The sequence below is a fragment of the Tachyglossus aculeatus genome, chromosome 13 (assembly GCF_015852505.1).
Source record: "Tachyglossus aculeatus isolate mTacAcu1 chromosome 13, mTacAcu1.pri, whole genome shotgun sequence".
NCBI classification, from domain to species: domain Eukaryota; kingdom Metazoa; phylum Chordata; class Mammalia; order Monotremata; family Tachyglossidae; genus Tachyglossus; species Tachyglossus aculeatus.
Genome location: NC_052078.1, coordinates 6,499,145 through 6,520,010, shown reverse-complemented (window position 1 = coordinate 6,520,010; position 20,866 = coordinate 6,499,145). Strand labels below are relative to the sequence as shown.

The 20,866-nt window shown below is 44.5% G+C and overlaps 1 protein-coding gene across 5 annotated transcripts in view; it reads right to left on the bottom strand.

The window, feature by feature from the left end:
• Nucleotides 1-20,866, bottom strand: part of DPP6 (dipeptidyl peptidase like 6) — a 551,379-nt gene that overhangs the window by 134,920 nt on the left and 395,593 nt on the right. For all 5 annotated transcript variants that reach the window (XM_038755599.1, XM_038755601.1, XM_038755600.1 and 2 more), the window contains 2 exons: nt 4,552-4,646; nt 2,890-2,964 (listed from right to left, as the gene is read on the bottom strand). In XM_038755599.1, the coding sequence (XP_038611527.1) occupies nt 2,890-2,964; nt 4,552-4,646 (170 nt within the window). The remainder of the gene's footprint in view (nt 1-2,889; nt 2,965-4,551; nt 4,647-20,866) is intronic.

Sequence of the window (20,866 nt, the reverse complement as noted above, 5' to 3'; positions counted from 1 at the left end):
TGATGATGAAGTTGCCAAATTGTACTTTCCAAGTGCTTAGTACAGTGCTCTGCACACAGTATGAACTCAATACGATTGAATGAATGAATGTCTCACACGGGGCTCACAGTCTTAATCCCCATTTTACATACGAGGTAACGATGGCACAGAGAAGTGAAGTGACTTCCCCTAGGTCACACAGCAGAAGCGCTTAGTATAGTGCTCTGCATACAGTAAGCACTCAACAAATACGACTGAATGAATGAATGACAAGTGGTAAAGCCAGGATTAGAACTCAGGTCCTTCTAACTTCCAGGCTTGTGCTCTACCTGCTAAGCTACGATGCTCCAGGACCATTGATACTTTGAGGCATAGGGGTTGGCAGCACATGCTGCTTAAGCCCTTCATCTCCTCAAGAGCACACAAAGATCTGGACAAAACCCATCAAACGTCCCTTCTTCCTTCTTGCAAAGGAGTCTATGTCTTTTTGCATTTGCTCAGGGTGATGAGGGAAATTTTTGCTCCTTCACATAAGCCTCCTTTTGAGGCAGCCTTGCCTGAACTAATATTATTTTTTAATTAAAGAAATATATTTACTGTTTACCCATAGGGCTCTGACTCCCACAGAACGTCATCTAACCTTTTGTAAAATACACATTAAGAACCGTCTTAAATTGCTTTCATACACAGCCTGCACCAAATAAAGACAGCAATTATGCGTCATGAAATGTTCACTCTCCCAAAGTCAGAACAAATCTCCCTTTTGCCCCCTTTTGTGTCTGCTACAAGGCTTGCCCTTTTGGCATTTTGAAATAAAACGTATTTTCCAAATTTTCACTTTTGACTCCTCTCTGAGTCTTCCAAATTTCACTTCAGTTGTGGGATCCAAAATAAAATGTGCAGTCTAATGATAACCTGACCAATGCTGAGTAAGTCTGGGCTGATGGAGTGAAGGGTGAGAATCTCTTATAGACACACCTCAAATCACAACTCCAGCATCCATAATTGCTTGGGAATAGTTTACAGAATGGTCCAAAGGTGGAAATTCTCAGGACGAGGTCTGCATTTTTAATTTGGGAATATAGACTACTGGAGATTTTAAGCAGGTATATCGGTGATGCTTAGTTTTACAAAAAGATAATTTACAGAAAAGTATTTTCTAGAAATATGTCCAGGAGAACCTCCAAAGACCTGGAATGGTTTCTCCCTGGATCTTGGCTCCTTTCAGGGCTCTGACTTGGTTTTTAAAATCAAGCTGGATTTCATAGTTCTGAGGATCTAGTCCCCAGTGGTGTCTGCCACTCTTGACGTCCGAGAGATCATCTGTTCTGGGACCACAGACTGATCCTGTTCTCTCTTCCAGCTTCCTTGTAACCATCCACCTCTAGAATGTAAGCTCATTGGGGGCAGGGAATGTGTCTGCTTATTGATGTGTTGTACTCTCCTGAGCGTTTGGTACAGTGCTTTGCATGCAGTAAGCAATCGATAAATATGATAGACCGAATGAATGAATAAATACGGCTGGGCATAAGGGATCTGGGGAAAGGTATGTGGATGACTCGGTGCAAACCATCTGTTGTGGGCAGGAAACATGTCTAACAATTCTGTTATGCTGTACTCTCCCAGGTGCTTAGTGCACTGCTCTGCACACAGTAAGCACTCAATAGGATGCATTGAAACCATCTTCACTACAGCCTAAACAACCAAAATGCATACCCTGCTGATGGTAGGAATTTCTTTCCTCTCTTAACCACTGGAATCTGAGCGATGCTCATATGAACAGCAAGGGGCCAGAAAGACAGCCCTTCTGGACTCTCATGGACCGCCTGTGCATGAGATTATCTCTCAAAGATAACTTACACTCACGGATGCATTCTGATCATCATCTTAGAAGGAAAGGCCAACTCGCTATCTATTGTATTGTATTCCCCCAAGTGCCTCCTAAGGTGCTCTGCACATAGAAGCACTCAATAAATATGATTGACTCATTATCTACCCCCACCTTCCTTTAGATCTGTAGACATGCATATTTTAACACACAAAAGATGGGGAAAACCTAGACTGTCAGACTGGGTTTGATAAGCAATTCTCAACCCAAACTTGCTACACATCAATACGGACAGCACTGCGGATGCCTCTCCCAAAACTGGATTAACTAAAAGGGCGAACCAAGGGACAGGGTGATGGAATGTTCCATTTTCTCGTCCACTTGGGAGCAATCGCTCCTCAAATCCAAAATTCTTCCAGAGATGCTAGTTCCTCCGCACCGAAAAGGTAACCCTATTTCAAAACCATTTTTATGCCCATCTGTTTCTCATAGTTTTTAAGCCACCAAATGGTATTTAAAAAGAAAGACTGAATTTTGTGCAACGCTGTAGTCGGAGGCCTAGACTAAGGGCAGCTTTGAAGCCTGGGGTGAAATTTTATGGACATGTCCCCTGTAAAATGACAAGAGTTGGGATTTATATTGTGAAAGTGATAAGGCTGCCTTTAGCCACAGCACTCAGAGAAGTGGCAGAATAATTAATGTATTATTTCAGTTGAAGGAGACACTGACAGTAGCTTTTTGTGCTTGGGAAAAAATTTATGGAGTAATTGAGGAAACGGCAAGAAAAAAAAATTACCTGAAAGGGTGAAATAAATTCTGGTCGAGAGACAGTTCTTCACCATCTCCCCAAGAAAAATCCTATAAACCGAATCTGAGACTGACAGGAATTCTGCCCGCTGTGGAGTTATTTATACCCTTCCCTTCTACTAGATGGCAGTATGACACACAGACAGAAAACATCCTAGGACAGTTGAGTATTTTTCGGTACGAGGGAATGAGATACTGAAGAACTTCACTAAATAATATTACTCCAGCAGTGGAATCGGGAAGCAGGTCTATAAATACAAAGGAAGAGTACTCACCGGTTCGACACCATATGAGAAAAGGGCATATTCCCTATCGGGAGACACTTCATATCGGATGGCTTTTAACAACTCCTAGAAACACACGTAGAGAGAAACATAAGCAATTGGACATTTAACCAAGTACAGCCATTAATAGGATGTGTTACTGGGGAAAAACAGCCATGCCAACTTCCTGAGAAATGGTTTGGAGACTGTAAGCTTGTTGTGGGCTGGGAAGGTGACTATCAAATCTGTTATACTGTATTTTCCCAAGTGTTTAGTTCAGTGCCCTGCACACAGTTAAGCACTCAATATGTACCACTGGTTGATATGACTGAGTGACAAAAGTTGGGCTGTCTTGTGGGTTTCAACAGGAAGTGGCAGCTGCCATCCTGCCCAAGTCAAAGGGGGATTTCATTTTCTCAAGGATTTTGTAAAAGAGAGCAACTGATGGCCACAAACTAAGCATCTTGAAGCCAATATTCAACAAATACTTCTTTATTTCTTGGAAGCTTCTGGAAAAGGAAATCCACCCATGCACGGATGAAATACCACCAGCCCAGGCACAGCCCACTACAGCCTCCTCCCTTCCAGTGGAAGGAGCACTGCCTCAATCCATGTTCATCTGAGTCACAGGCACCGCCCCTGACAGGATCCAGTGAGGGGGCAGTCAAGGAGAGAAGACGGAAGAGGGGAATGTTTGGCACCCAGACGGGGATAAATACTTCTCTCTACGCTTAAGCACTAAAGTGAAGAATGAACCTTTATTTCTATAGGACACTTATTTTTCCACAGTGCTTCCACATTAGCATCACATTTTATTTTCACAACATCCCTGAAGTAGGGAAAAGCAGGTGTTATTGTCCCCATTTTACAGATGAAGAAATTTGAGTTTCAGAAAGACTAAGTGGCTTGCTTGAGGCTATGCAGAAGTCTGATGACAGAGTTGGGACTAAAACCTAATAATAATGATGATGATGGCGGTGTATTTTGTTATGTACCAAGCACTATATTAAGTGCTAGGATAGATACAGATTAATCAGGTCAGACACACAATCCCTGTCTCGCAGCTGGCTCAGTCTACTGACTCCCAGAATATTTGGAGAGCTGTCTCCTCTTTCGCTTGATGAACCACCACCTCTCTAATATGTTTTACGCTTTTATTTTCAGGAAGTTTTTAAAAATAGAGTTTTCGAAAAACCCCAGGTGGGGCAACCACTTCCTAGATTTAATCAAGACTTCTTTCCAAACCAAGCTCCTCTGAATTTCATTACAATAACTTGATCTACAATTTGGGAGTTAGTCCCTGCCGCACATGTGAAGGTGAGCTGTGTCAAGGAGGTGGGAAGGTGGTGCGAGAGAATTACATATGTATTATTGCAATTGTTCGGTAAATGTGTAAGAGCCTAAGGACTTTATCTTTCAATTATGTGTGATATGCAACACTTGTTTCCAATACCTGCAGAGAATTTCCCGCAGTCCGAGAGAAACCGAGCTTTCGGTTTATTAAATTAGTGTGGGTTCAATCTCACATTATCTTTCGTTGCTTAGCCTGTAGTATTACAAGTTTATTGCTTCTCCCTGGCCATACTAGAAGTTGAAAACTAAAGTCATTTTCTGCTTTATTGACCTGAAGGAGAAAAACCTGAAATTATCCTGGTCATTAAAGAAGGTACTTACAATTTTTTGGCTTTCTATTAATATGGTAGAACGGTTCGTCTCGACATTCCTCAGCACGACCGTGCCATTTTGTTCTCGGTAAATGAATTCTTTATCTGTAAAGTGAGCAAGAAAGGGGAAGAATGAGACATCAAGAAACCCACTCGGCCTTTGATCGTCATGCTGGCTGCTGAGGGAGAATGGAGCCCCATTTGCGTCAAAAGTCTGCCAACTTTTAATCCAAGCAGAGGCCTGGAGTTCTGCCTCTTCCACTCATCTCAACCCTTCAGGCCTGGGCTAATAACTAGAACCCCTCCCACTCATCTGCCTTATGAATAAAGATAACAACAAAAATAAATGAGGATTAAGACTGAAAGCCCCATGTGGGATGTGGCCTTTGTCTAACCTGATTAGCTTGTATCTACCCTAGAGCTTAGTGCAGTGCCTGGCACGTAATGGGCGCTTAACAAATATCTTAAAAACAAAAACAACCAAAAAAACCTCCCCAACAACATTATCTAAGCTTTGAGCTAAGCACTGGGATAGACACAAGTTTATCAGATTGGGAACAGGGTCTACCCAACTTGGGGAATCCTATCTAATGAGTGGGGAGAGCAGAAAAGGAGAGCAGGTATTTTTATCTCATTTTTATAGATGAGGAAACTGTGATCCAAGGAGGCTAAAAGTGACTTGCCTAAGGTCATAAAGAAGGCCAGGGATAGAGTTGGGATTAGAGTCAGATATCTAGCTTCCCAGTCCCACGATCTTTCCATTAGGCCATACTGCCTCCTAAGTGCAATATTCTATATATTTTCTAAAAAAGAATTTCCCGAGATTCAAAAGGAAAATTAAATTAATGCAGGAGAAGCACAGAGAGACTTGGATTTTTAAACTCACTTTTGTTTCTCTCAGCAAAAGCGATAGTCAGTGGAGGGTATTCTGGATTTATTACATGTAAGAAAAGAACATAAACAAATGTTTTCCTGTTTACCCATTTTAGGGAATTGATGAAAAGTGTCCCTTGAATCGGAAAACATCAGATGACTTTTAAAGTAGATTAGATCAATCAATCAATGGTATTTATTGAGGGCTTACTATGTGCACAGCACTGTATTAAGCCCTTGGAGAGTACAAACAACAGAATTAGCAGAAAATTCCCTGCCTATATTGAGCTTACGGTCTAGATGATGCTCATGTTTGTGCCACACCATCCAGGCCAATAAAAAGGAGCTGTAACACCATGCAATAATACTAACGATAATGGTGCTTTACCATTTGCCACACACATTCTAAGGGCTGGGAGTAGAAACAATATAAGCGGACGAGTCGAAGTCCCTGACCCACATAGGGCTCACAGACTAAGGGAAAGGAAGAGGCACAGAGAAGTTAAGTGACTTATCTAAGCCCACACAGCTGGTAAATGGCAGAGGAATTAGAACCCAGGTGGTAGTGGTAGTAGTGATAATAGTAATAGTATTTATTAAGCACTTACTGTGTGCAGAGCACTATACTAAATGCTGGAAAAGAATCATGATTCCCAGGCCTGTGCTCTTTTCACTCACTGTCAGGAGTAATCAGTTCTGACATGGCCAAAGGTGTTAAGAGAACAAGCACTTGAGTAGAAAAAATTCCATGAAGAAACCCCATCAGTCTTGGAAGAGAGTTTTACTTTGGAAGCCCATAATGCTCTCCATTAATAAAGTAGACTTCCTTTTTGGAGGGTTTAGTGCTTCTCTAATTTCACTTAATTGTTCAAGCATACTCTATTCTCAACTCTCTCTGCACAGCCTTACTAGTCGTTTTCTCCCAGATACCAAGGCTTACTTCTAAAACAGAGGATTTGAGTGACACAGAAAGGGGGCAAGAAACGGGAAAAGTTAGCTGCAAAAGTAAAATTGGGTCCTCCATCCTGGGAGTGAAAGATGGTCTTGGAAGGAAGCAGTGGTTTGCCCTCTGCTCTTTTTTTTGGTCATTTTGCAAGAATGGATACTAGCGGGGTGTATTTTTCCTGGCAGTCGGAGACTCTGGAAATCATGGGGGAGGCTGATAATAATAATGGCATTTATTAAGCGCTTACTATGTGCAAAGCACTGTTCCAAGTGCTGGGGAGGTTACAAGGTGATCAGGTTGTCCCACGGGGGGCTCACAGTCTTAATCACCATTTTACAGATGAGGTAACTGAGGCTCAGAGAAGTGAAAGGACTTGCCCAAAGTCACACAGCTGACAATTGGCGGAGCTGGGATTTGAACCCATGACCTCTGACTCCAAAGCCCGGGCTCTTTCCACTGAGCCACGATGCTTCTCTGATGACAGCAGCTTCCAATCTGATGACAGATTGGAAGGCCTGACAGGTTTCCTGCACCTCCTGGTGGAGTGTGAGCTTGCAAACTCTGACTGCCACCAGAGTTGTCCCTCATCAGGTACAGAGACACCACTGGTTCCATTTATTTACAGTCACTCTTCATCTTGACTCCCGCCAATGAGCCTCAAGGCTCCGAAGAGGGACCCAGGAGGAGACTGCAATAGCTCTGTGCCAAGTCGGGGGATCAGGGATAAGGAGGATGACAAGGAGGCAAATTAATTCTTCCCTGCGAAGCAGTGTGGCCTAATGGAAAGAGCATGGAGTCAGAGGACCTGGGTTCTAATCCCAGCGCTGCTGCTTGTCTGCTGTGTGACCTTGGGCAACTCACTTAACTTCTCTGTGCCTCAGTTTCCTCAACTGACAAATGGAGATTCAATAACTGTTCTCCCTCCCACTTAGATGGTAAGCCCCATGTGGGACAGAGACTGTGTCTGACCTTGATTATCTTGTATCCACCTTAGCACTTAGAAAAGAGCTTGACACAGAGTAAGAACTTAACAAATACCATAATTATTCATTATTATTCAGAGCGAGAAGAGTGATTTTCCCACTCTCCCCCCAGCTCTCAGGCCATATAAAGGAAGGAAGTGTGGATTTCGAAATGTGGAGGTCTTTGAGGAGGAAAATGAGGAGGATACACTCAGAGAGAACCAATCTCCCACACTCCGTCTGGTGGACTGCAGCAGCTTTTCAGATCAAAAATATCGACCTTTGGCAGAGGATACGGCTGCCATAAGAGAAGCCTCGTGGCAACTCTCTGAAAGAAAGACCACAGAACCAAGATAAGCCAAGAGGGGCAACTGTCTCTTGCTGATGTCTGATGCTCTCTGAAATAGGGAGCTCCTAAGAGCTCCAGGGAATCATCTCAGGGAAGCAAACATTGGACCCACAGTGGGAAAATGGATCATTTGTTTGGAAAGTTGAAGCCAAGGACACAAGGGCTCCTCTGGGATTTGAGTCCATTTGAGTCCACGAATTAGAAAAAGTTTCCTTTAGTAGTAGCTCAGCTCTAATAGTCGCACTTCTCAAACTTAATTGCAAACATGATATTACTGGGAATTTATGACCCAACATCCATTTTGGCAGCTTTGAGAAAGACTCGAGCAAAGGCCCTCAAAAAGACATTATATCTTCAGAGCAGGTAATTACCCGTTCCCTTGAAGACAATGCTCAGTGGTTATATAATTTGCACGCTGCTCACCAGACAACCAATGAGACTTGGGCTCGGTCAATTTTCAAATACACTTGTGGGCTGCCTAATTGGGTTAAGAGGGAAAAAAATCTTTTAATTTCAACTCTCCTTGTGTTGTCGGAGTTTTAAAGGCTTCAATGGAGTCAGATTTGGTGAAAGATGTGGTTCTGAAGCACTTTTTGCATAAAAACTTTACTAACAAGAAGCAGAGTGACCCACACTGCTTTATCTTGCTTAGTTCATTCATTCATTCAATCGTATTTATTGAACACTTACTGTCTTACTGTGTGCAGAGCACTGTACTAAGCGCTTGGGAAGTACAAGTACAAGTGGAAGTTCCCCACCGGGATCCACTGAGACATAGAACTGATGGGCCAACTTACTCTCTCGGCTGCAACTTGAACCTCCTAAATATCCAGCAAATAGACAATCTGCCTTTTAGGAGCAGATGAAGAGGCGGTGGATACAAAAACTGCCTCCTGAAACAGGAATTGCCTACCTTTCTTCAGGGTCGGCTTCAGACATTTCTACCCCCTGAGGCAGGGAAAAATCTGTCACCTTTCCCATGCCATATGACTTCACTTTGTAATGCTGTGCTCACCCACAGTGTAACATAATGACATCAGACAGAACTCAGTTGTGGGGTAGACACAAGCTAATCAGGTTGGACCACAGTGATGTCCTACATGGAGGCTCACAATCTTAATCCGCATTTTACAGATGAGGTGTAGATAAGTTAAGTGCCTTGCCCAAGGTCACTCGGCAGGATGAGAAGCCAGGTCCTTCTGACTCTTAGGCCCATGCTCTATCCACTAGGCCATGCTGCTTCTCAGGGGAGGGGGCTCTGACTTATCCTTCCATGTTCCAAAGTCAAGTTCACTGTTCTCCCAGGCACTGGTTCAGACAGCCTGGATCTCTTCTAACTTCCAACCTTCGCCCACCAAACCCTGACAGTGTGCTGGGAGGCAATCACTTCACTGGTTTATAGTCTAGTCGGCCCTGCCTGTTTCCAGGGTAGCCCTTATTCCTGCGTCATGTGGGCTTAGGGCCAAGACAGTGTGGCAAGAGAGGGGACCCTGACTGGTTATGCTAAAATGCCCAAGGATTTGAAGTCAGGCCTGGGCACCTTCAACTCAAACCCACATGCTGCCCCTCCCATGACCTGACATGGACATTATTATTATTATTATTATTAATAATGGTATTTGTTAAGCACCTACGATGTGCCAATCACTGTTTTAAGCCCTGAGATAGACATAAGCAAGTAGGGTTGGACACTGTCTCTGTCCCATATGGGGCTTACAGTCCTAATCCCCATTTTAGAGATGAGGTAACTGAGGTACAGAGAAATGAAGTGACTTGCCCAAAGTCACACAGCAGACAAGTGGTGGAGACAGGCTTACTACCCACGACCTCCTGACTCATGCTCTATCCACTAAGAGAATCATCCAAGTAAAGAAATTCCCCACGGTGTCTGTGCGGGAAAGGGAGAGAAAGAAATGATCCAGAGTCTTTTATTCTCCCTGGATGAGTGGGTGGCTCCCCTTGGAATAAATCATTCACTTCATCAAAGATATTCATTTACAGCTGTCAAGATGGAAAAGGGCCTCATTAGGAAAGAGATGCCAATGGGTCCTTTCTCAAAGGGAGCTTGAGGGACTGATGACAGGTGAAAAACAGATCATGTGTCAAAGGAGAATTCTGCCTGGGTGTGGGCTGCTTTCTACTAGTTGGCAAAATGGCTCTGAATACACCCAGTTCTGCAGGAACGGGCCTGCATTTCACAAGGCAAGAAGAACATGAGGGAAGAACGAGGGAACGTCTTTCCTCCAACCCCAATTTGTTCTCATAGAACACAATCCACACATCTTACAAGATGAGGTAACTGAGGTAAATGAACCACGGTGGGTTCACCATAGGAAGAAATGGTTGTGTGCATGTGCTTGGCAAGATGGAAGATGTGATGTTTGTAGGCTTCTAGGCCCCTGTGTTGGCCTGACTCCACTGTATTACAATGGATTTTGTATTTCTGAAACTATTGAGTTTAATATAGTAAAGCAGCAATGAGTGGTAAGAGTTTTAAGCATTCTGCTAGTGGTGGACATGATAATATAAGGATTTGTACAAAAAATATCAGTCATGGTAGTATCTCCGAATCATCTCTTTCCTAACCTACAAATTCCCATTGAATCCAGTTATTCGAATGTGATTTTTCCCACAACACAGGTTCTATGAGGAAAAAAAAACTATCGTACCCTAGGGCTGCTCCTGTAGCTCTATTTGGGCTTGGGCTCTGCCAGGCATCATTCCATCTCTTAGCTAGTGTTCACTGTGGGGCAATATACCCTCTTTGAGGCAGTGGAGAAAGGGATACTACATCCAGCTCTGCCAATTGTCAGCTGTGTGACTTTGGGTTAAGTCACTTAACTTCTCTATGCCTCAGTTACCTCATCTGGAAAATGGGGATTATGACTGTGAGCCCCCCTTGGGACAACCTGATCACCTTGTAACCTCCCCAGTGCTTAGCACATAGTAAGTGCTTAATAAATGCCACCATTATTATTATTATTATCTAACTAAGCCTGGAATTCCAACTCCATTGCTCAATATGTGGCCTAATGGATAGAGCACAGACCTAGGAGTCAAAAGGACCTGGGGTTCTAATCCTGCTCCGCCACTTGTCCGCTGAGTGACCATGGGCAAGTCACTTCACTTCTCTGAGCCTCAGTTACCTCATCTGCAAAATGGGGGTTAAAACTGTGAGCCCTATGTGGGACAGGGACTGTGTCCAAACTGATTATCTTATATCTACTCCAGACCTTAGTACAGTGCCTGGCTAGTAAGTGCTTAACAAATACCACTATTATGATTATTATTATTGACTGACTGATCCATCACTGTTTACCCTGCAGGACATGCTATGATTACAAAGCCAAGATCACCGGCCTGCCACGGGCCCTTCTGCTCCATTTAAGGCCCCACCCATAATCTGGATTATATGGCCAAAGTATCCAAATCATGGGTATGGGCTTCCAGCCCTGATAAAAATGCACCCAGGAACAAAATAGCATTGACCTGTGAGGGCTGTAAATCGGGCGATTTTATTCGATACAGACCATCAATACAAGTTCCAATTTAACGAACAACAAATTGGCCTAGTTCAAACGAGAACAAATTGATCTGCATTGTAATCCAAGCAAAACACTGTGAGACTCAGCTAATCTTCAGGTTACATTATCTTAGTCATCCAAAGAATCAATGAATGATACCTCCGGTCTTCCATGGTGAAATGCGTTATTTGTATCTGAGAAGCAACACACATTTTAATGGTGCAAACGTCAATCAAAGGCAAATGTGACGCGGTAATGTTTTGTCTGTAATGAATTCTGTCCAGTGAGCGGATGAGAATTTTCAGCCTGATTTATAGCTGTCAGGGGCTCGGATAAAGGTCATCGCTGAATCTCATTTTGAAACCTGCCTTTCTGAATGGCCAATGTGTGGTGTAAACGATGCTGAAAATTGTAATGCTCGGACAGAAATCTGTTTATTCCATTACATAATGGATTACAAAAATGGCACCACTGAGACACCCTTTTCCCTCTGTCAACTCCCGGGAAACTGAACATTTGGATGAGCTGAGCATCATGCAGACTGCTTCAGGCTGCTACTTCAACAGCAGCAATCAAATCACCAACCACGTGAAGCTGTTTCAAGGGTGAAATCTTTTCCACCCTTTCAACACCTCAAAATTCCTGTGGAAAACTGCCGAGTTAGTTTCTGCTAAACGCCTCTATGGTTTCAATTACACAAACATCATTTTTTAGGACGTGCCAGAGTGCCGAGCGGCGAACTCGCTGAACGACGATCTAGCACCGGGAACTATATTCTGGCTCTACTAATCTGCCAATGAAGACACATCGCTGGCTCCCTCTGATTCAATGTCCCCAACTCTCCTGGGCACAGCCACTGGCATGGAGAAGCGGCTGTGATGATAAAACCACAAAAAGGGAAGAGCAACCTTTTTTTTTTTTAAATGGTACCTGTTAAGTGCTTACTATGTGCCAGGCATTGTATTAAGCATTGGGGTAGATACAAAGTAAGCGGGTTGGACTCAGTTCCTGTCCCATATGGGACTCACCGTCAGACCTCATAATCTTGTTCCCTCCCATATGTATCACCTATGCCCCTAAGCACTTTGGTAACTCACCCCACCCCTTGACTTTAAGTACTTAGCTCTACCCTTTCTTCCTTCGCCTAACTCTAATTTATCTTAAAGTTTGTCTTCCCCACATGAATGTAAGCACCCTGAAAGCAGGGCTTGTGTTAACCAACTACTGTACTCCCACAATCGCTTCATAGAGTGCTCTATACAAAATAAATAAATGGCATTCATTGACTGACTTATTACCCCAGCTCTTAGCCCAAAGTAAGCACTTAAACGCCATTATTTTGTGCTTGTGCATCTGTGAGCAATGTCGGAATGCTGCATTGTACTATAATGCTACAAGTTTCCAAGAAAGTGGGGTTTGGCTTGGCACATTGGAATGAAAAAGGATGCAAGGTATTATGGGTGAGGCCAAAACCAATGTGCCTTTGGAAGCCAAGTCACTTGAACTTAACTGGCACCACTGATGCACTAGAGAGGAAAAGGGGCAAAGAAGAGGAATTCCAGTCCCGGGCCCAGAATCGGTCGGATCTCGGCCGGCTCCCGAGTCACCCAACCTGAGGGTTGGGTGAGCCCTGAGTTCACCCAACCTGAACAGGTCCTCCTGGGAACTGGAGCCATGGGAATGGGGCAAGTCCCTGGGAAAAGGGCCAATCTCCTGTAGAAAATCCTCATTTCACTATGCTTCAATCAATCAGTCAGTCAATCTGTGGTATTCACTGATACTGAACAAAGGCTTAGGAGAGTACAGTAGAGTTGGCAGACAAGAGATCTCGGCCTAAGATGAGTTTACAGTCTAACAAAAGAGTTTACAATCTTGAGGGTCAGATCTACTGCCAGCCCCTTCCAAAAGCATCTCCTCTTTTCCTGGCTTCCGTGCTAAATAGAATTCCCCAAATAGACACCCAACTGTCCGATCTTGCAAACTAGGCCTAGCATGGGAAATGACCCGCAAACAGTGCTGCTTTGGCAGCTTCTGAGTTTCTGGGCCATTCCCAACACCCCCCACCCCAGGTCCGTGGCGTTCTGATGACCTGGCCCCCACAGGTCATCCACCCAATCGTGCCCTTGTGCTTCTGGTCCTCTTGCCCAAGGGAACAGATAGCCAAATATGAGTGATTGACTGACTGAGAGACCAGAAGGGCAAAATGAAGTGAAGGGAATGGAAACAGTCCAGGGCCGGTCTGGTCTCAGTCACCGCCACAAGCAGGGGGAAGTGAGAGTCCTTTCTCCAGGCGTTGGTATTTCTTGAGGGCCTGGGTGCGGAAGCCTACACTAGGTCAGTGGGCAGGGCACCAAAGGAGCTGGTGATTCCTGGGATGAAAATGGCCCCAGAGTCCAGCTCTCCTGCTTGACAGGGTTGAGGGCCCTTGGCTTCAACTGCTTATTGGTTATTTTTCACATTTTGGGAAAATAGCCCCTTTTCATGGGTTCTGACCTAAGGCCAAGCAGCAGGCAAGTGGTTCAGATCAGAACCCAGGTCTTCTGATTCCCAGACCTGCGTCCTTTCCACTGGGTATACTGCTCCTCCCGGCAGGGAGATCCAGGAAGGAAGAGGCCTGTCCTGCCTGCGCTCTCCTATGTCCTGACCTTAATTCCATGAGATGACTGAAAAATCATTTTTATCTTCCTGGGATTATGGGTCATTATCCTTCAATTGCTTTTAGTGTTTCGGACATGAAAGACAGCGAGGAAAACTTTTCTAAAGAGGTGATTTGCAGCAATTTAGCTAAATGTGGACTACCCCATTGCCCTGGTACATTAAGTAAGCACAACACAAGAGAGTGCGTTTTATTATGCAAAGCCTGGTTTGAAAAAAGCATTAGCCACTTAAGCACCATATACACCAATATGCTGCTTTTGCAAAGTAATTGTTTTCTGGTCTCATCTGATTGCACAGTTACCAAGAAGAGCAGACTCTGACTCGCTAGAAGCTTCCCTTGCCTCCCAAACCACTCCCCACTCTGGGTTGACAGAACTGATGCCTCATGATAATCTTGGAAAAGCACCTTAATCCACCACATCTGTGTGTGTCCTGTGCTTTGTCTGCTGTGTGAGCTCAGGCAAGTTACTTCATTTTCCATGCCCCAGTGACCTCATCTGTAAAATGGGGATTAAGACTGTGATCCCCATGTTGGACAGGGACTGTGTCCAAACTGATTAGTTTGTATCCATCCCAGCACTTAGTACAGTGCCTGGCACATAGTAAGACTTAACAAATTCATTTTAAAAATATGTCCAATCAACCAATGATATTTAATGAGCATTTGGTCTACCGTCCACTGACGAGGCAGTGGAAAATACCCAGGGTCCCACCCCACTCTTTCGGATTCAGCCAGTGAAGAGACGTGAATAGACATTTAAGTCGATATTTTCTAATTTGCAAATTCTGTATTATAAATTCTTTATATTGAGGTCTGTCTCCCCCTCTGGATGGTATGCTCATTGTGGGCAGGAATGTGGCCATGGTCTCTGTTGTACTGTATTTTCCCACTCTCTTCCAGTGCTCTGCATTCAGTAAGTGCTCAATAAATACCACTGATGAGAATAAAAAGACACCATTAGATTCCTATGGACCTTTGTATCTCACCTCCAATGGCCCTCTAGCTGTTTCCAGTACATCTGACAGAGGGCTTCCTCCAGGTTCCTGTCCAGTGAGCCCTCATGACTGTAAGATCCTAGATGGCAAGAGTGACTACCAAAACTAGTGCATTGAGCTTTCCCACACACATAGCACAGGTCTCTGCACACGGTAAACATTCAATAAATACCCCTGATGGATTCCCCAACAGTAAAATATTCCTTAAGGGGAATTTAGCTACTTTCATTTTTCTCACATGGAAACCTCTTTCTTACTTGCTTTTAAGATATGCCATGAGTTACTACCATCAAAACAAGGTTTCTCTTTGATTTGAACTGGAAAAGAACCTTAAAGAGGCTCCAAATAGAGACCAAAGAATCAAACTTCCACTGGGCTATGAGGGGAAAAGAACTTACACATCTCCTCTTTGGGGGTCCTCGAAAATAAGTAAGCCTGAGAGTCTTCTGCCACGAGGAGTCCAAAGGTGAGAGTACAACTTTGTAGAACAACGGATTAAAAAAATGGAAACCTGGAGTTAGGCCGAGACTGACCTTCTGCCCAGACAGAGATGACTTGGTAAATGCAAAAATATAACCATTCCAAAGATGCAAAATCCAACAATGGCTGGTCATGGATGCAGCAGATTTAATAGGCTTCTAAAATCAAAGACCCTCTTACAGAGGTCCAGGGTCATGTTCAGAGTGTGCATTTTCTGTACTTTCCCTTTGGCAAACAGATGCTTAAACCATTTGGGACTATTTTACAGAGCAATTTTTCCTCTGCATTTTGCACTGTTACAGGAGAAAGGATTGTTCTGGGGGTTGGAAGTGACAACGATTGCTCTGACACACAGAAGGGGATATGAGCCATGAATCACTTTTCATAAAAATGCCATCCCATATGCTGATTTGGGGACTCATCTGTTCATTCCAGGCTCTCTCTAGCACCACATCTTTTTTTGTTATTACCATTGGCACTATGGGCTTTGACAGAAAGGGTTGCTCTGGCCGAAACAAGCAGTTATCTTTTTGCTCAGGTTAGAAGGATACAAAGCAGCAGACTTTACCCTCAGGGTACTCTATAAACATTAGTAATAAATTTCTACTCTGAGTGAAAATATTTTAGTTAATATCTGCCTATGTTATACGTAGATAGTTGTCCTTATTTGAATCAATCAATTAATGGTAATTATGGAGTGCTTGCTCTGTGAAGAGCACTGAACTAAGTGCTTAAAGGCACCATTGATGGAAAAATTCCCTTGAGACTAACTGTGCAACTGAACAGGCCAATGTGCGACTCACAGTCCTGGCAACATTGTGCATACACAAAGGTAAATCCATAGTTGTGCTGTTGTGTTTGACGTTTGTGGCACCTGATGCTGTTTTCCCTTTTTTTAAAAATCTCCTTGACTTGCACACGTTTACTGGGAATGTAAACAAATTACACAATCACAATAAGGTGAGTATTCTTGCCTTGAAAATATAGAACCTACAACACAATCCTTTCTTCAGTTTCAAAACATCTTACTTGAAAAGCCACAGAAATGTACAGGCGTCCTATCAACCACTAGAGGGCACTGTTTCACAAATGCAATGCAGTCACTTAAGTACTGAGATGGGGCATCGACCATAAGAAAATTTTTAAAAATGTACCTGAAGGTTACAGTTAGGAAAACAAACAAACATGTTTTCTAATTGTTAGGAACAGTAAGCAGGCATGATCTCCTGGGAATACGATTTTATTTACTGCCCTTATCAACTTTAATAACTACATACCCAGAGCCCTACCTCTTCATTTCTAATTACAGTACCTCTTTACTTAGTTCCTTTTTGTGGCCGTGCATTGATTTGGTCTGTTCCAAAGCTTTGTTATGGCACCAAGGTCCCTGAAGGGAGAGAATGGTTGATTTCTCTTTGTGTCAGGGATGCTATGGCTAAATGGGCTTAAGGCATTTTCAATAACACAATGAAAAACCTTGCATGACTGAAAACCCCTCTAAATCTGGCCAGCACTCAACTGGAAAAGCTGGCTGGGAATGGGGATGATGTGGAGAAATGAAATCCAACAATAATCCTCAAAATCTATATTAGAATAATGATAGTGCCAGCGGTCACTAAGTGCTGACCTTGAGTTACGCACTGTGCTCAGCACTGAGGCAGGTAAAATGGAATTCAACTTGGATACAGTTCCTGCCCTACATGGGGACCACAATCTATGAAGGGGGGAGAACAGATGTTTTATCCCCATTTTCCAGATGAGAAAACTGAGGTCCAGAGAGCTAAGTGACTTGCCCAAGGCCAAAGAGCAGGCAAGTGGCTGACCAGGATTAGAATGTGCGCCTCCTGACTAGATGTCCCATAACCTATAGTTTGAAAGCTTCAAACTTCCCCCACTGTCCCCCAACCTCTTTTCAGAAAAGCAGTATGGAGCCAAACTGATAGATTTCCATTGCTTCACCCACTCACATGTCTGACCCTTAGTCACAGAATGAATCTCTGGTTCTTCATCTCTCTTTTCATTTTTTTCTCCCCCTCCCACACTTGTCAAGCTCCCTCCCGCCTCCTATTCCACACCCCAATTAAACACCCCCATCTCTTCCAAGAAGCCTTCCCTGCCCAAGCAGAAGGCGGCAGGGGCCTCACTCTGGGAGATTTCCCCCACAGAATGCTGTGCCAGTGCAGTGTGGGATGTGTGCCCACGCCTCCAATTGGCGTGACCTCACAGCCCTTTTGCCCTATATGCCTCCCCCTCAACTTTACTGCAGGAACACCACGAATGCATCTTCGAGGATGAAGACAGATTCATCGTTCCCAAATGTTTCTCCTTCTGCAGAATGATAGCAGCTGATAGTGTCAAACTGAGGGATGCCATGCCCACTCTGGAACTTAATGAGCGAGAACCTGCAGCTGGGTTTCCTTAGATGCCCCCAACAGGGAACAGGGAGAGATTTATGGCTGACAAAACAGACCCAATAAAAACTGCCCTCACAGGGCAATGAGTGACCAGCGGGTGGTGACTGACTCTCTCTCTGGGGCAGAGAAACCCTAAAAATTTGGTGCTCACCTAGCCCTAATCAGGTCCGGTCACAGATGGAGCTTTCCTAACATCTTCTTGTCACTTCACTAAAGTTAATTTATTCCTTGGAGATGGGAGAATTGCAAGTTCAGATGCCGAGAAACAGGATTACACTTCATTCATACCACCGAAAAGGGGTTCTGTGGCCTCTGACTGGTCTAATTTGCAGAGTCCCCTATAACTTCTCAGCCAGAATTATGCTCAACACTACAGTTTTTTTTAGTGCTTCAAAACAACAACATGTGTTACAATTAAAAAGCCCTCAGGTCACTAGCTCTTCTTTTTGTCTAAATAGTTAAGTCTTTTCCCAAGGAATTTTCAATTCTAAATACACAATGGTATTGAGAAGTCCCTGCTGAATTATCGTGGAGCTAATAAACTGTAACCCGGCAGGTATTTATTTAACATTCATTAGTAAGGACAAACCAAGGCATATATGTAACTCCAATTATCCCTTGCTAAGCACAGTTTCCTGCCCATCAGTCCCATCTCAGAACCCCCCCCGCTGCCTCGAGATAAACAGGGCATCTGCTGGTCAGCAAGGGTTTATTGAGCCCCTGGGTGCCCGGCACCGAGGAAGGACTTTGCAAAAGCCTCCATTTGGTGTCTGCTAACTTGCCATCCGATGGGCAGCTTGCACTGCCAGGAGGTCTCGGTTAGAATGGAGGCCACTGGAGGGCAGAAGCCGAGGAGGCACCAACTCTTCCGTCAGCTCCACCGATCACCAGCAAAACCCTGCAGCAGCTCCGGAAACCTTCCACCCAAGCAACCCCATCGGAAAAACCCCCAACAAAACACCAATTTCAATAGGCCAGAAGGTAAAAAAGAAGAGGAGAGATATGCTTTTAGCTCCCCTGGCTGATTTCCATTTGGCCTCAGCTGATTTCTGCTGGTTCACGGGCCAAGGATAGTACTACGATCCTACAGTCTTACATAGCCTGATGCCCTGTAAACGTTTGTCCATTTGATTTGGCTACGGGCCTCAAATGTGGCTGTGGGGCGAGTGAGCAATAGCAGATAGAACTGCAGGCAGCATTCAATCAGGGAAGGGCCTAGGCAGTGTGTGTAGTAGCTAGAGAAGCAGTGTGTGTAGTAGCTAGAGAAGCAGTGTGGCCTAGTGGAAAGGATTTGAACCTGGGAGTCAGTCCACCTGGGTGGCAATCCTGGGTCTCCCAATTGCCTTCCTCCTGTGTTATACTATCCTATTTCCCCTAACCATGATCTATTTAATGTCTATCTCCCCAAGTAGACTGTATGCTCCTTGTGGGCAAGGATTGCATCTACCAACTCTGTTGTATTGGACTTTTCCAGGCACTTAGAGCAGGGATTTGCACCTAGTAGGTGCTCAATAACTTATATGGGTTGATCGATTGAGAAAGGAGAATTTCTCCCCCACCAGTCAAGCTATTCACAACCACAGGTAAACGTGGTATTTCCCGATGTGTGGTTTCTCCCTATATTTATTCTGCAGTGTTGTTGGCACCTCAGGCTTATTTGACTGCTTCAGACTGTTTTCCCCTCCAGGAACTCCTGCTGCTTAGGAAAGGCCGGTGCCCAGGGGTGTGTGTGCATGACAGGTCTGAGGGTCTAAAGTGAAACTGAATTGGGAGAACACAAAGACAGGAATGTTGCCTGGGGGAAAAAATCTATGCACTGGCTCCACCAGCCCGCCCCTTCCCCACCCGTGGCTTTGAGGCTCCTGAGGCTGCTGTTAGGGTCTTTGACAACTGTCTTCGGCACAGGAGAGTGGGAAGTGGGGGTGAAAGGTATACTGGCCAGGATCGGGGCCATCCTGTTGTGCTGGACATCAAGAGGAGAGAGGAAGACCCCCAGCAGATATGCATTGAGGTTCATCCCATGCTCTCCCCACCCCCATCCTGAGCTCCAGGGAGTCTGGCACAGCCAGCCCCACTCCAAGGAGTCTCCAGCCAGCACTCACTTTGGCTAGGAGAGCCAGTTGCTGCTTCCTCGGGGTTTGGAGAGAGTTAAATGGGGCTGTCTGGGAATGGGCTTCAGGGCGATCAATGGTATTTATTGAGTGCTTACTGTGTGCAGGGCACTGTGCTAGGTACTTGGGAGAGTTCAATAGGATTGGTAGTCACGATCCCTGCCCAAGAAGAGATTATATTTTTAGACCATGGCGAACGCCTTGCCCAAGTGCCTGGCAGCCAACTGACACTCCCTCAGGAACCATCATCCCAAGAATGGTGATGGGGATGAGACGGACCTGCAGTCAGAGTACTGAATCATTTTTTTTAACCATATTTGTTAAGCACTCACTATGTGCCAGGCACTGTACTAAGTGCTGGGGTAGATAGAAGCTAGTCAGGTTGGACATAGTCCCTGTCATTCAATCAGTCAATGGCATTGAGTGCTTACTATGTGCAAAGCATTGTACTAAGCGCTTGGGAGAGTACCATACAACTGAATTAGTGGACATATTCCCTGCCCATAATAAGCTTAGTCTAGGGGGGGAGGCAGACATTAATATAAATACTTTATAACAGATAATTTAAATATATGTACATAAATGTTGAGGGGTTGGGGAGAATATCAAATGTTCAAAGGTCACAGATCCCAACAACAGATGATGCAGATAGGGAAAAGCCCAGGAAAAGAGGATTTAATTGGGGAAGGCCTCTTGGAGAAGACGTGACCTTAACAATGCTTTGAAGCCTGCATGGGGCTCAGTCTCTATCATCTTAATCATCTCTAAAGGAGGGCTAACAGACATAGAGAAATTAGGTGGCTTGCCCAAGGTCACCCAGCAGACAAGTGGTGGAGCCAGGATTAGAACCCAGGTCCTTATGACTCCCAAGCCCGTGCTCTTTCCACTAGGCCAAGCTGCTTCTCCTGCCCTTACTTGGGAATAATGACCCCTCGTAATCTTGGTTGAAAATGCAACACCTCTGTCAAGGTGAGATTCCTTCAGCACCGCACCCAACCTCAGGGATGGCTTT